The following is a 15,115-nucleotide window of genomic DNA, read 5'->3' as shown; positions in this document are numbered from 1 at the left end:
GTGAGGTCAAGTTCTGTCTCCACTTCCTGTTTTATTAATGAGCAATAAGAGCTGTCATGTTTAATACATCCTGTTTAACTCCCCTGGCCTCTCACTATGTCTCTCTCTCTCCCTCTCTCGCCCTTCCTCTCTCTCTCCCTCTTTCTCTCCCTTCCTTCCTTTATCTCATTTTCTTTCTCACCATTCCTTTCTCGCCCTTTCTATCTCTCTTGTACTCACCTTGACTCTCTCTCTCCTTTCCTCCCTTTCTCTGTCTCCGTTCCCCTTGCACTCTCCCATCCTCTCTCTCTCCTTTCCTCACACTCTCTCCCTCTCTTCCTTCCTCGATTCCTCCTTCTCTTCAGCTCCCAGATCTCTCTACAGTGTAGACAACGGTAAGTAACTCATTGTGTCATCTGGGGACTATTACATAATTGATGAGTGACACCCGTCTGAGTCAGTGTTTATCCTGTGCTCTGTTATATATGTACATATAAGTATACTTTAAGTCACCAAAACTACTAATGCTTCAAACCAGACTTCTGAGATCACACACACATCATTTGAAATACTGCGTACAGCAACAACAACAAAATGAATTGTGATTGTAAATTACAATTGTAAATTGCAAATTGTCAATAAATGTAAATCCCAGTGTTATCCAGTGGCATGTCTGAACCAAGGTAGTCACTGTGACTTCAATGTGTTCATGTCTGCCGCCCTCTACTGTCTGTGTTGCAGCGCTGCATGTGGTTCCTCCACTTGGTGTCAATATTTGTGTTGATGTTTGTGTCTGCTCTCCTCCAGATTCCTATGTCTCGAAGTCAGCCTCGTTGCCAGGATATGGCAGGAATGCCCTAAACAGGGTGAGCTACACAAAGTTCATACTACAATTACGATATTCAGCAAGTATCACGGTGTTAATTTAACACCTGGGCCCTGTACTACAAAGCCCGGGACAAATTCTCGTTATCCTACTTGACTAAGCCTAACAACTGCGATCGCGCTCGGCAGTATCACAATGGTGGTTTTCAACTCCTTAACCCAGGTTCCCCCACTTGAGCGATGAACTCGTTCACATAAAAAGGGGCGTCTTTTCAAAATATGACCAATTACAAACATGGACAAGGCTAGAACGCCGTACTTCACACAAGAAGAGCAAACATTAATTTTAAACAAATACGAAGAGTCAGAGGGTAAGAGCATAATTCAAGCGAAAAGGCACACTGTTGCTGCTTCCAATAAAATAAAGCAATGTTGGGAGAAAATAGCTGACGTGTTTGCGTGGGCCTTCTCAATATCACTAGTAGATTTGACTCTAAAATGGTACCATAGTGTTTGCCATCCAATTAGATCCACGGGATCTTTGACAAATGGTGATGCTATGTTCCAAAACGATTTTGGTTGGTCAGTAGGCGGTGCTTTTACATGTGTTGATCTGTTATCTCGAACGTAACCTTATACGGAGCAGGTTAGGTGTTCAGCATGAGTTACCATGGTGATCTATCCTGGTAAACAGAGTTAAACCTGAAGTTACCTCAATAACCCTAAATCTGGTTTTGTAGTAAAGGGCTCCGGGGTGTATTCCAGAAAGCAGGTTTAACAAACTCTGAGCCTTACCCTGAACTGAGTTGATCTACCCTAAGATGGAAAACTTTTCGGTTCCAGAACTTGTTGAAATGAGTTAAATCCACTTGGAGTATGTCCGCGCTATAAAAAGCCAACATCAATGGAACAGTATCAGGATGATGATAATGATGATGATTATTATGATGAGGAAGAGACGTTGGCTGCTGCTGCTGCAGAGAGGGATGCCGAGAGGTCTACTGTATGATAACTACTGGTAGTTCTCTACCAGTTTGGTCTTGTGTGGAATTGTCAGTTTTAAATGTACATTAGGGGGGTCAGACGGGTGAGCGGTTAAGGAATCGGGCTATTAATCAGAAGGTCGCTGGTTCAATTCCCCGAGGCCCCACATTGTGTCCTTGGACAAGCCACTTCACCCTACTTGCCTCAGGGGAAATGTCACTGTACTTACGGTCAATCGCTCTGTATGAGCGCATCTGCTAAATGACTAAATGTAAATGAGAATAATTAATATTTTTAGAATTGCACATTCAGATCGTGTTGAACAGAGCTTGGATGGGGGGGGGGGGCGGTCCAACAGCCTGCATAGCTGCACAAAGATGTTCAGTTCATGGCAGGTGAATTCTGCATGTGAAACTGTGAAATGGAATGTCATCTCATGTATTCCCAGTTACCAGTAAAGGAGTTGTACAAACTGCATCTGCAAGTGCAAAAAACTGACCAAGAGATGGAGTACTTGGGGTAGTTAGGCTGATATTAAATTTGAATTGCTGGAACACCTGTTCATCTACAGGTGGGTGCATGGTCACAAGTGAATTATGTTAATTGAAGCAATATATAAACAATATATAAATAAAGAAGACCAAATGAAATTTCAAAGATTTGTCTTTAAATCAAATCAAATCAAATTTATTTGTATAGCCCTTTTTACACGCAAGCATGTCACAGAGGGCTTCACATACGCCCATAGAACTGCCCCTCAACCAACCTAAACCCTCAAGGAAGACAAGGAAAAACTCCCAGAAAAACTCCCAACGGGAGAAAAAATGGAAGAAACCTTGGGAGGAGCAATTCAGAGAGGGATCCCCTCCTCCAGAGACGGTTGGCAAGAGAGAGGAGCAGAACACAAGCTAAACATAGTCATACAGTGTCAATGGGTTTTGAAACACCAAAAATTTAGCCTATTTCACTGCCAAAAAGCTGTTAGTTGGTTTGGAGTGCACGTCCACGGTGTATAACATTAGTGATGTAAGGCCTGAGAATGTTATTAAGATCAATTATGGACTGTGACAAAAAAATAATAACATTCGCATAAGCATTAATCAGGGAAAGTACATCTAATCACGGTCTTCATCCTCTCCCGACATAAGGCTAAGCTAATTTAATCAGCTTTGAGATTGATCCACCATCTCCGAAAGTGGGAGGGGATAAGGATAAATACAGAGTTTATTAAGGAAAATCTGCCAGCGAGCAGGTTAGGTTCACAGTCTGTTACCGTGGACCCTGACCCACAGTTTGCGTTACCTTTCTTTCTGGAAGAGAAATTCAGAGTTTGCCTTATCACAGGGTTAACCAACTCAGGGTTTTCACTAAACCCGCTTTCTGGAATACTCCCCTGGAGTGTTGATATAGGTCCACTCATATTTACACTTATGCATTTAGCAAACGCTTTTATCCAAAGCGACTTCCAAAAGAGAGCTCATGACAGTATACCAACACTCAATTAGTTAAATTTGAGAGCCGTTAAATCAACACTTTGAATATTGTGTGAATTTATGTGCTCTTTCTAAGTTCTGGAATCAAAATTCTACAATCTAAATTTACATTCTGATATATTTTGCTTGGCTAGGGCTATATTACATGTCAAGCTGTGTTAACATCTGTTTTGTTGTTGTTGTTGTTGTTGCCATGGCAGCCCCAAAGTACAGATTATTTCCAATATGACAGCAGCAACGCTGTGAACTGGGAGATCAGAGGTGGGTCCACAGCACCACACACAAACACACACACACAAACACATCTACACACACAGTACATCTGAAATGCGTGAGCAATGTGGAAACGAACAGCTGTGTTGATAATCAGCTTTTTCTCTTTTCATCTTTCAGAGTACAAGGTAAGAGGCAAAGCTAAGAAGTAAACTAGCCTACTCACTGTCTCGTATCCAGGGGTAAGGTAACTGTAACTAGCTAACCAGCACAGAAATTCTGAATTTCAGTGTCCAACTTCTTTGCGCCCTGCCATCACGTTCTTCTCCTTTGCCCACTCCCCCTGAATCTCCCCTGTACTGCCCCTCCCTCCCTCCCTCCCTCCCTCCCTCCCTCCCTCCCTCCCTCCCTCCCTCCCTCCCTCCCTCCCTCCCTCCCTCCCTCCCTCCCTCCCTCCCTCCCTCCCTCCCTCCCTCCCTCCCTCCCTCCCTCCCTCCCTCCCTCCCTTCTTCCTCCGCCCCTTTATCTGTCGCAACCCTTCCTCTTTCAGATCTACCCGTATCAAGCTCTGGTGGTCACCATCAGGGGGCGCAATCAGCTCCCTAAAGACGTGGACCGTGCCAGGCTGGAGGTGAGTCAGTGTTTAATGGATGGAAGTCAATTCTTTGGCGTGTGAACCTGTCAATGGTCTACCCCCAAAAATATTCTAATAATAATAACAGCAATGTATGCACATTGTTGTACAGAATGCTGTACAGAGATTGGTTGATCTGAATGATGAATGAGAAACCTTCAGTAGCTGTTTTCAATAGTTATCTCTCTCCCACAATCTCCTCTTAATGGTCCTTTCTCTCCCATCTTCTCATCTGATTGGTCCTTGTTCTCCTGGCATCGCATGTGTTTGGTTGCCCCCAGCGCCACCTCTCTCCAGAGGAGTTCCACCGTGTTTTCAGGATGACCATGTCCGACTTTGAGCGCCTAGCGCAGTGGAAGAGGAACGAGCTCAAGAAGCAGGTTCGCCTCTTCTGAGGCTCTGCGCTCGGCTAGCCAGGCCTGCCATGACACCACGCACAGACCCTGGTCTGTTCCTGCCACACTCTGTTATCCTGTGACAACTCTTTTATCAACTCCTTTACTGCTGTGTATCCAAGTTGTTCAACTGAGGACTTTGCAGACACTCATGCTGTGTGTGTGTGTGTGTGTGTGGTTCCACTCCTAGCAGAGGCCTGATGTATGTGTCTGTGTGTTTGTGTGTGTGTGTGGTTTCACTCCAAGCCTTCTACAAGGGAGCCATAATGCTGCAATGAAGCCCTTGTGGTTTCAATCAGAGTGGGTGGGTAGATCATAAGATGTTTTGACAACAAATGATTTATTATTTGAGCGTGTGTGTGTGTGTGTTTCTCTTTGGACCAAAGTAATATAACAATTGTTTGGAATAAGTGTGTTTTCTTTATTGCTTAACCTGTTACAAACCTATTTGCTAAAGCCAATATATATCACATATTAATATATATTTATGCAAAATAATGTTGTCCTTGGTCAGGATGGAGCCCAGCAATAGCATTCTGAAGCAAACAGCAACACACACTGTATATAAACATGAAGATCCATTCTGGCTCTGTGTGTAAGAGGGGATCTCAAAGCCATCGATATTTTATCACAGAGACCAGATCAAATGAACAGACAGAAATGAAACGGGATACACATGTTGTTGATAGAGGAGATACTGTGACAGAGGCTCCTGGTTCCTCTATGTCCTATTCCAGCGTAGAATGTGTTGGTTTACAGTAGATGTATAGTATGTTCAGACAGCTGGTTTAGGCACTCATTTATAAACATTACTAGTTCATGTACACTACTAGTTCAAAAGCACCACAGTCTGTGGAGGGGTCACATCAAGAGATGAGAGCGGACTCACTACATCCTCTCTACCGCCATTTTCCAGCCAGAGTCAGATGAACAAAACAAACAGCAGCTCAAACGAGAATCACTTGTTGGACAGGAGAGTTTTACTCCAGGTGTTCCATCTCTAAACATCCACATTGACCTGTGTCACCAGAGATACCTAGGGTACTGGGCTCTGGGTTTTAGTTGTCAAGGCAACAGAACAAGGACTATTATGAGTTGGATTGCCCCATGAGGATTAGTTTGATGTGTGTGTGTTTTAGTCTATGCACTGCCTTGAACAGATAGACAGGCTTTTGTACCAGTTATACTGACCATCTCTGAGCTCCACTCCCAGACTCCAGTGTCGTAGATAAAAGCCATTGTAACAGAAGAACACACTGATAAAAGTTAACTATAGAACACCTGGTTCAGAAAGAACCTGTTGAGGTTCCAAAAAGCACCTCCCGGAACTGATTTTGGGTTGAACTGTCCTTCTCAACGAAAGGGTTCTGCACTGAATCTTTCTTTCGATTGTTCCAGTGGGTTTTGCATAGAGTTTAGATTCCAGAGATCACCTTACTGCCATCTCTGAAATGTGTGTTACTACTATTTTACTGCTTCACAATGCTACTCGTATTGCTACTGTCAGGGTGTTGCACAGTTTCACCCACTCTTGTATCATGTAAAGGTGGGGTTTTTGGTCTTTGTTGAAAGCTAATTGAAACGTTGTTTTCCGTTTCTTTTAAAACTATAAAGGAATCAACATGAAGGTCAGATTGTGAGAATTCAATAATCACTGAAAATATTTTAAGTAATAAACGCACACAGATCACCCATGTTTGTTGTTGGTTTTTGTGTGGTGTCATCGCGTGAATGTGCACTCATTACTTATTTTATGTATTGCACATGTTAGGTGTAATACTACAGTAGAAATCGGTTGTGATGACGGGATTGCTCTCCCGATGCTAGCACTAGGACCAGGAGAGCGCATGCGCGCGATGTAAACTCTCTGCGGACGGCTGTTGTTACTCGCGCGGCGGAGGTTGCAGCGAGTCGGTCGCTTTTCCGCCAGGCATGGAATTACGCGGTGGACCTCGGCGCAGAGTAGAGCGTAATCTTTCACTGGGATAACTCTGGAAATAAACACACGGAAATAAAAGACGGGAGATGGATACCGGCTCCGACAACTGTAAGTAATATAATAGTTCGGTTATAACGGAAAAGAGAACCTTAGGAAGTGAAGAAAACTTAATTTGTGTGACAGATCCCGCTACACGAATTTTAAACATCCAGAGGTTTGGGGGACGTGAAGGTGTGAGCTGAAGAAAAGTGTTATATAGCTGATGCCTTCTTAGACTTTAGCTACAGTATGAACGCAAGAAGGATTCAACAAGTTTGAAAGTGATGCAATCTGATGCTAACAGTGCCTCGTTGGAAGCTGCCGAGCTGGAGGTGGTGAATGAGGAGTCTGTTACTGACGGCGTCTCACGGCACAGGTCCCAAGCTGGCAGCAGCGCTACCGGGTGTAGCCTATGTGAAATAAACATTTGAAAATATTACGTGTAATCAATTACTTATAAAAATATACAGTTGATTTAAAATGGTCATGATGGTTAAGAATGAACAGAAGTATTTGGGGTAGATTATAATGACCATGCATCCTGTCCCAGGCGCACGCAGACACCCACACGCAGACACGCATGCGTGTGCACGCTCACAGTCCACAGCATTGTTTTGTGTCTCGACCTCCAGCTGCGTTATTCCGATTTTTCTCGTTTCCTCTTCCCCTTGTGAGTGTGTATGCATGTATGTATCTATGTGTGTGTTTGTGTGTCTGTGAGTGTAAGCATGTATGTGTATGTGTGTGTGCCTGTGTATGGTTGAAGGCCGGAGCAGAGCCACATGGTGGATTTTACAGGACAGGGCAGCTCACACCTCATCCAGGAAGCCAGATAATACACAACCACCAAGAACAACAATGCTATTAGTAAAACATCTATGCTGTGTGTGCGTGTATGTGAGATACACAAAGAAACATAGTGTGTGTGTGTGTGTGTGGGGGGGGGGGGGGGGGGGGGGAGAAAAGAGACAACATTCCAGCCTGCATGCCTGCATATACAGTATCTCTAAATAATGTATGAATAATATCACCTTTGGTCTGTGACTTGGTCTGTGACTTGCAGGCCCACCCTCTGTCTCCAGGATGACATGCATGCTGCATCTAATATGCTGCTAGCTACAGTGCGATCACTGTGTGTGTGTGTCTCAGCACTTAGTTCCTGATCCAGATCACAGATAAATTGATTCAGTTCCACAGTGAGCCTACTGTATAAGAGCTCACCAACACACACACACACACACACCACGGTCATACACACACATCCTCTATACACTAAAATGCCATAGTCACACTCACACGTATAAGTTCACAGACATACATATGGTCACATAACCACAATTGTCACACCCACCATGGTCTCACATGCACACATTCACACCTACATACATACATACATACATGCACACACACACACACACACACAGACCACAGGCCAGCAAACAATATGGGAGTGAGGACACAGTCAGATGGTCAACTCAACAGAGCTTTGGCAGATTGCTGGGTTTAAGAGTGGCCAAGTCAGGATTAGATTATGGGATTAGCCGTGTGTGGAGTTGTCATCATGGAGATGCAGCTCCAGGAACCGGCCGTTGAACCAGGTATTGTTTACTTTATTGAAGTGGTTGTTCTTAACTTTGTTGACATGGTTGTTGTTTACTGTTTTTTTCTGGGGGAAACTCAATAAATCTATGGGATCAACAGAGCCACCCACTGAGCTCATTGGAATAGAATAACAAATAATAAAACAGAACACTTGAATTACAGTTTTATCTAAGAGAAATAGGTCCACATAGAAATAGACAGAAATGGGACAGAATAGAACAGAACTGGCGTGCCTCCCCAGCCTCGATGCTTCAGATGGCTCCACGGTCATTTGCAGAACACTCAAGAATGAATAAAGCTCTGCCCTTGGGATGAGAGCACTGTCTGGAAGATATAAATACTGTAGCCCTCACCACACATACACTTGGTGACACACACAAACGGTCACACATATTCACTCACACACACGTACACACAAGACCTCCCCAGTCCTCCTCTCGTCCAAGGGCCTGACCCTGGGGCCACCATAGACAGACTGGCCCCTCACGCCACCATCTTTGATTTCCTGCCCAGGGGGTTGTAGGGTCAGTGCATGGCAACCCCCTCAGAGACAATGCTCCACTTCAGTTGAGACATCTCATTATACAGAGGGGATGATCACAACATGGAGCAAGAGAAGCAGAAGAGTTAGCAACACTAGCGTTAGCAGCAGAAGGGTTATCAGTAGAAAGGTCAGATGTGCAATAGTTAGCAGCACAATAGAGGGGTTAGCACTTGTGTTAGCAGTAGAAGAGTTAGCAGCATTAGCGTCAGCAGTATAAATGTCAGTAGCACTGGCATTAAAAGCAGTTGAACTTTTTGTAACTGCAGGTTTCAGAGCTAACAAATGGAACTCTCATGACTGAAGTCTCATGATAGACCTTCCGTAGTGGACTCTTTCTACATGGTCTCTCACAGACATACTCTCTCACACACACACACATACACACAAACACACACACCACACTCTTACAACAATCAGTCACACTCATTCACTTACACACAAGCACGCATAGATACACACACAGAGACACACGCAATAATCAGTCAGCTCATTCTCACGCTCTTAAACTCGCACAACACACACATAAAAAAGTCAGACTTCTTGTTTCAGACATCAGCATTGGCAACTGGTAACCTTGATCCACTGGGGTGTTGGTGTGTATGTGTGTGTGTGTCATTTTTGTCATTACTATGTAGTGACATATGTTGTCATCCTCCAAGCCCAAAGCCTATCCTCCCCCATTTACGTCATGGTATTGTCAACATTCAATTGCACACACTTACCCTCTCGCATGCACATACACAGCACGCATGCACACGCACGAGAGGTAGGGATAGAGAGACTCAGAGAAGGCAAACGGAGAGAGAGGGGGATGGAGTAGACGAGTGTAGGGTTTTGATAAGAGAGTCTGTTGGTCAAACAGGAAACCACAGCTGCAGGACATATCCTTTTACCCAGAATGCCGATGGCTCTGGACTGCACAGCTGTGTCTCACACCCCTGCTTGAGCCTTGAGTGTCTCTGTGTGTGTGATGGTGTGTGCGTGTGAGCGTGTGTGTGTGCTATTTGAGTTTCTACCAGTGCATTGTCACCCCGTTTCCAAGAGCATTGTCATTGGCTAATTTTGGTCCTGTCAGTGACAATGGAGCATTGTTACGGTGCGGAAGAGGCCAAGAGTAGGGGGGCAGGCAGACCAAACGGTGTGTGTGTTTTCTGCAGGGTCAGCTGACCCGCTGTGTTCTTGGAGTTGGTATTGACAGCCACAATGTCTGACATCGTGACCTCTGACATTCTCTGAGGTACATCTGGGGTCAGGGGTCAGGGGTGTAAAATAATGCGGTTTGGTGTTTGGTGTGTGTGAGGGAGGTGCATTGAGGGTTAAGCCTGGTTTACGTTTCTGCGGGTCCGCGTTCTTTGTCATGTGCGGATGCAGAGACGGGCTCAGGATCTAGTTTTGGGGCCTTGTTGTGTAGATAGCCATTGCATTTTTGGGGGTGGCGCAATCGCGCAAAATAGTGACTTGCTTGCTTGTAGCGCAGGAAAACCTCACAGAAGTTTCTGTAAGGTAAACAAAACAATATTTTTTAGCATCATCCCCAATATAGCGAGGTATCTATCTACTATCTATAGCTTGCCACCTAGCTATATGAGGAATGACGCAAAGAAACGTTCTAGTATGACGCGTTTGAGAGAACCCTCCAAATTTGATTAGAAACAGAGACAGAAGACGCAACAAGGCTTTTGAATTAACTCGAGCAGATAAGGGAAAATACAGTGTGCTTGTTTGGCAGTTGCAAACATGGACGAAGAGATGCATTTCAAGAGAGTCCTTCCAACCAGTCATTGTTTGTGCCACTCAGGGGGTTGCGTACTACTGCAAGATATTTAGCCGGGCTTTACGGAAGAGTGGCCAGAAAAAAGCCATTGCTTACGGAAAAAAATAAGCAAACAAGTTTGGTGTTCGCCAAAAGGCATGTGGGAGACTCCCCAAACATATGGAAGAAGGTACTCCGGTCAGATGAGACTAAAATGTTGCTTTTTGACCATCAAGGAAAACGCTATGTCTGGCGCAAACCCATCACCTCTCATCACCCCGAGAACACCATCCCCACATTGAACCATGGTGGTGGCAGCATCATGCTGGGGGAATATTTTCCTTCGACAGGGACTGGGAAACTGGTCAAAATTGAAGGAATTATGGATGGCGCTAAATACAGGGAAATTCTTCAGGGAAACCTGTTTCAGTCTTCCAGAGATTTGAGACTGGGACGGAGGTTCACCTTCCAGCAGGACAATGACCCTAAGCATACTGCTAAAGCAACACTCGAGTGGTTTAAGGGAAACATTTAAATGTCTTGGAATGGCCCAGTCAAAGCCCAGACCTCAATCCAATTGAGAAACTGTGGTATGACTTAAAGATTGCTGTACACAAGCGGAGCCCATCCAACTTGAAGGAGCTGGAGCAGTTTCTCCTTGAAGAATGGGCAAAAATCCCAGTGGCTAGATGTGCCAAGCTTATAGATACATACCCCAAGAGACTTGCAGCTGTAATTGCTGCAAAAGGTGGCTCTACAAAGTATTGACTTTGGGGGTGTGGGGGGTGGGGGTGAATAGTTGTGCACGCTCAAGTTTTCTGTTTTTTTGTCTTATTTCTTGTTTCACAATAAATAAATATTTTGCATCTTCAAAGTGGTAGGCATGTTGTGTAAATCAAATTATACAAACCCCCCAAAAATCTATTTTTATTCCAGGTTAAAAGGCAACAAAATAGGAAAAATGCTAAGGGAGGTCAGTTCTTTTGCAAGGCACTGTAACTAATATCTAACTCACCAACCTGTTGCACAGCAGAGGGACGTCTATGTCTGTTTATACAGCAGATAGTTACGTTTTGTCTCTCTCTCGTGCTGTCTCTCTCTCGTTCCCTCTTGTTCCCTCTCCCCTTCACTCTCTCCTTCACTCTCTCCTTCACTCTCTCCTGTTCAATCTTTCTCTCTTTCACCCCCCCCCACCCCCTTCTCTCAGGGTGGGGCTATAGTGTTCTCAAACAATAGAGACCCCCGTGGCTGGGTTGGGAGAGCCCTACTGACACCAGGAAAAAACACACATCCTGCACACACAGACACACACACACATCTTACACACGCTCATACATATCCTACACATACGCTCATTCACATCCTACTCAAGCGCTCAAACTACGTCCTCTGCAACACAACACTATCTCTGTCTCTACACACGCACACACACTCTCAGAGACAGTCAGACATACAGCTCTAATGTCCAGGTAGTGTTTCTGTAGTCTGGACGGAAACTCTCCTGTCTTCCTTCTCTGACGATGTGTCGGTTACCATGGGCCTGGAATCTGCTTACCGGACAAACCATACCAGACTGCCAACACACTCTCATTGGTCTGTCTGGGCTGACGGGCTGTTTTTGATTGGTGGGATTACAGTAAGGAGGAAGCTGAGGGGGAATCAGGAGGTCTCTGATTGGCTAGTTGGCTGGGGTCTCTGGGGTCGCCGTGGTTTCCATCTGTGTCAGCTGTTAGGGCATGTGTGAGAGTATGTTGGAGGGGCGGAGGAGTGTCAAGGTCAGTGATACGGACACACATTTTCAACACGCACACACTTCCAGTACATGTGCGCACACACACACACCGGATACCCCTGTTGGAGTGGAAGAGCCCAGCCCAGTAACAATCATTGAATGGACCCTTATTCTCCCTCTCCTCCTCTCTTTCTTTCCCCTGCCCTCTCCTCTCTCTCCCTTTCCTTCCTCTCTCCCTCTTCTTTCTCTCTATTTCTCGCCCTCTCACTCTCACACCTCTTCCTATCTCTCTATGCCTCCCTCTTCCACTCCCTGTTTCTCTCAATTCCCACAAAATCTGCTTTGGTAAGATGGGTTCTACAGAGAGAAGGAAAGATTAAGGTCACAGATATGGAGTGGAGAGACCATGGGGTGGGGGTTGGGGTTGAGGAGAGAGGGAACGGGAGAGAGGCAAAGAGGGGGTGTTTATGGGAGTGGCAGTGAGGACATTCCTAGAGCCCAGCCCACTACACCAGGGGGAGAGCGCTAGAAATACGAGATATTCCCCCATAGACCATCAAAAAGAAGAGGGATCACAGACAGGCTGGCAGACAGACAGACAGACAGACAGACAGACAGACAGACAGACAGACAGACAGGCAGGCAGGAAGGCAAGCAGGCAGGCAGACTGTAGGTTGTAGTGTACCGTATGTGTGTGTGTTTGTGTGTTTGTGTGTGTGTGTGTGGACCATGGTGGGCTTCTCCTCCCCAGCTGTTGAAACAGCCATTAAGATGAGCTTTTAACTGACTGTTGCACTTGTTTGACTTTCTTGGCAGGACTGTGTGTGTGTGTGTGTGTGCGTGCTTGTGTATGTTATGGCCGAATTGAAAACAGTTGTTGATGCAGCTTCTGTGTAGAGAGCGTGTGACCTGAAAGTTTCTATCAGACATTGAATGATCAGCTCCATGTGCTCCTTCCCTCAGCCCTCTGTATGTGTGTCACAGGCTAAAGGAGCAAGTTGTATTACAGTATTTGCCTGCACAGCTAGCACTGGGTCTCTGTGGGTCTGCCTGCTTAGGGAGCCAAGTGTTGCTGCAATGACTGTGTGTGTGTGTGTGTGCGTGGGTATGACTGTGCGTGTGTGTGTGGTAGGGCCCTGTAGTGAACTGTCTCTGTGCGTGGGTGTGTCATATTAAACGGTGTGTGTGCTGGTTGCCCCTAGCGATGGAGCGCTTGGTGAGAGAGCTGCAGGTGCTGCTGAAGCTGCTTGACCACGAGTGTGTAAGCTCTGCTACGGCCGAGAAGATGACCACCGTCAGGAACCTCCTTGACCACATCCAGCCTACTGGTAGGAGTGTGTGTGTGTGTGTGTGTGCATGTTTCATGTATATCTATGTTTTACTTTTGTGTGTATGTCTGACTTTTGTATGTGCTTGTTTCACGCGTGCTCATGTCTATGTTTTATTTATGTGTGTCTGACTTTATTTTGTTTGCGCGCGTGTGTGTGTTTGTGCGTATATGTGGGCGTGTGCGGGTGTGTGTGTCTGTAACCTGTCCTCTCTCTCCAGTGAACGGATCAGGATTCATCTACATGAACACCTCCCTTTATCGGAACGGGACCAGCTTTGTAGAGTCTCTGTTTGATGAGTTTGGTAAGTAGAACACACACCTACACATATCCACACACACACACACACACATACACACACAAACCTATAATCCTACAGATAAAGGTTTATTGAAAGGCTTCAGTCCTCTTCTCCTCCTCTCTCTCCTCCTCCTCTCCTCTCCTCTCCTCTCCTCTCCTCTCCTCTCCTCTCCCCTCTCCTCTCCTCTCCTCTCCTCTCCTCTCCTCTCCTCTCCTCTCCTCTCCTCCTCCTCCTCCTCCTCTCTCTCCTCCTCCTCCTCCTCCTCCTCCTCCTCTTCCTCCTCTCCTCCTCCTCTCCTCTCCTCCTCCTCTCCTCTCCTCCTCCTCCTCCTCCTCCTCCTCCTCCTCCTCCTCCTCCTCCTCCTCCTCCTCTCCTCCTCTCCTCCTCCTCCTCCTCCTCCTCCTCTCCTCCTCCTCCTCCTCCTCCTCCTCCTCCTCCTCCTCCTCCTCCTCCTCCTCTCCTCCTCTCCTCCTCCTCCTCCTCCTCCTCCTCCTCCTCCTCCTCCTCCTCCTCCTCCTCCTCCTCCTCCTCCTCCTCCTCTCCTCCTCTCCTCCTCCTCTTCCTCCTCTCCTCCTCCTCCTCCTCCTCCTCTCCTCCTCCTCCTCCTCCTCCTCCTCCTCCTCCTCCTCCTCTCCTCCTCCTCCTCCTCCTCTCCTCCTCCTCCTCCTCCTCCTCCTCCTCCTCTCCTCCTCTCCTCCTCCTCCTCTCCTCCTCCTCCTCCTCCTCCTCCTCTTCCAGACTGTGACCTACAGGAGTTGAGAATTTCTCCAGAGGAGCTGAAGGAGCAGCAAGAAGAGGATGGGACCTCCAAGACCCAGCCCTCCAAATCTGTAAGAGGCCCAGTAAACTGTGCACACAGGATGGCATCTTAAGCACCAACATATTTAACCAAAGATGATTCATCAGTTCATCAGATTCATCAGTTAGCTCTCCTTCCATTTCCTTATTACCAAACTGTACAGCTATAAGGAGGGAAAGTGACTCCATATATAAGTATATACAACCGTGGCCAAAAGTATTGGAAGCCACATACATTTTGTGTTTGCAAAGCTGGCTGGGCCTTGGCATAAAATGACTGCTAACATAATTTCAGGATATCATATCATCACAGGGGACAGTGTGAACTAGTTCTAGCCAGGTGAAATCACTCGATCAGTCTGATTGGATTTTAAGAGCAGATTAAATGCTGTAAAAGAGGGGACTATTTGCATATATTGAAAATGTTCGCCCCAAAATGTGCCTTATTGTGATTCCAGTATCCTTTAGAAACGTGAAAATATTTTCCTCATATACTGAACCAGCAAACATAAATACTGAACTGCAAAACACAAGATTTGTCATTGCCAAAACGTAT

General features: G+C 46.0%; 2 protein-coding genes across 8 annotated transcripts in view; both read left to right on the top strand.

Moving 5' to 3' along the window:
* LOC146245164 (actin-binding LIM protein 3-like) overlaps positions 1 to 4,933 on the top strand; it is a 35,191-nt gene extending 30,258 nt beyond the window's left edge. For 4 of the 6 annotated variants that reach the window (XR_014734641.1, XR_014734643.1, XR_014734644.1 and 1 more), the window contains 7 exons: positions 345 to 374; positions 787 to 845; positions 3,482 to 3,542; positions 3,675 to 3,736; positions 4,045 to 4,125; positions 4,410 to 4,574; positions 4,717 to 4,933. Coding sequence is in view for 1 of the 6 variants with exons in the window: in XM_084684454.1 (XP_084540580.1) it covers positions 345 to 374; positions 787 to 845; positions 3,482 to 3,542; positions 3,675 to 3,706 (182 nt within the window). In the remaining 5 variants the exon portion in view is untranslated. Of the gene's footprint in view, positions 1 to 344; positions 375 to 786; positions 846 to 3,481; positions 3,543 to 3,674; positions 3,742 to 4,044; positions 4,126 to 4,409; positions 4,575 to 4,716 lie in introns of those variants that run through there. The other 2 variants (XM_084684454.1, XR_014734645.1) reach the window with 2 other exon arrangements.
* Positions 4,934 to 6,404: 1,471 nt separating this feature from the next.
* Positions 6,405 to 15,115, top strand: part of afap1l1b (actin filament associated protein 1-like 1b) — an 18,917-nt gene continuing 10,206 nt past the window's right edge. For both annotated transcript variants that reach the window (XM_084683670.1, XM_084683669.1), the window contains exons 1-4: positions 6,405 to 6,570; positions 13,335 to 13,460; positions 13,681 to 13,764; positions 14,500 to 14,591. In XM_084683670.1, the coding sequence (XP_084539796.1) occupies positions 6,549 to 6,570; positions 13,335 to 13,460; positions 13,681 to 13,764; positions 14,500 to 14,591 (324 nt within the window). In that variant the 5' untranslated portion in view covers positions 6,405 to 6,548. The remainder of the gene's footprint in view (positions 6,571 to 13,334; positions 13,461 to 13,680; positions 13,765 to 14,499; positions 14,592 to 15,115) is intronic.

The sequence above is a fragment of the Hypomesus nipponensis genome, chromosome 20 (genome assembly GCF_054491055.1).
Source record: "Hypomesus nipponensis isolate SF chromosome 20, ASM5449105v1, whole genome shotgun sequence".
Taxonomy (NCBI): Eukaryota; Metazoa; Chordata; class Actinopteri; order Osmeriformes; family Osmeridae; genus Hypomesus; species Hypomesus nipponensis.
This window is presented reverse-complemented; position numbering and strand designations above follow the sequence as displayed.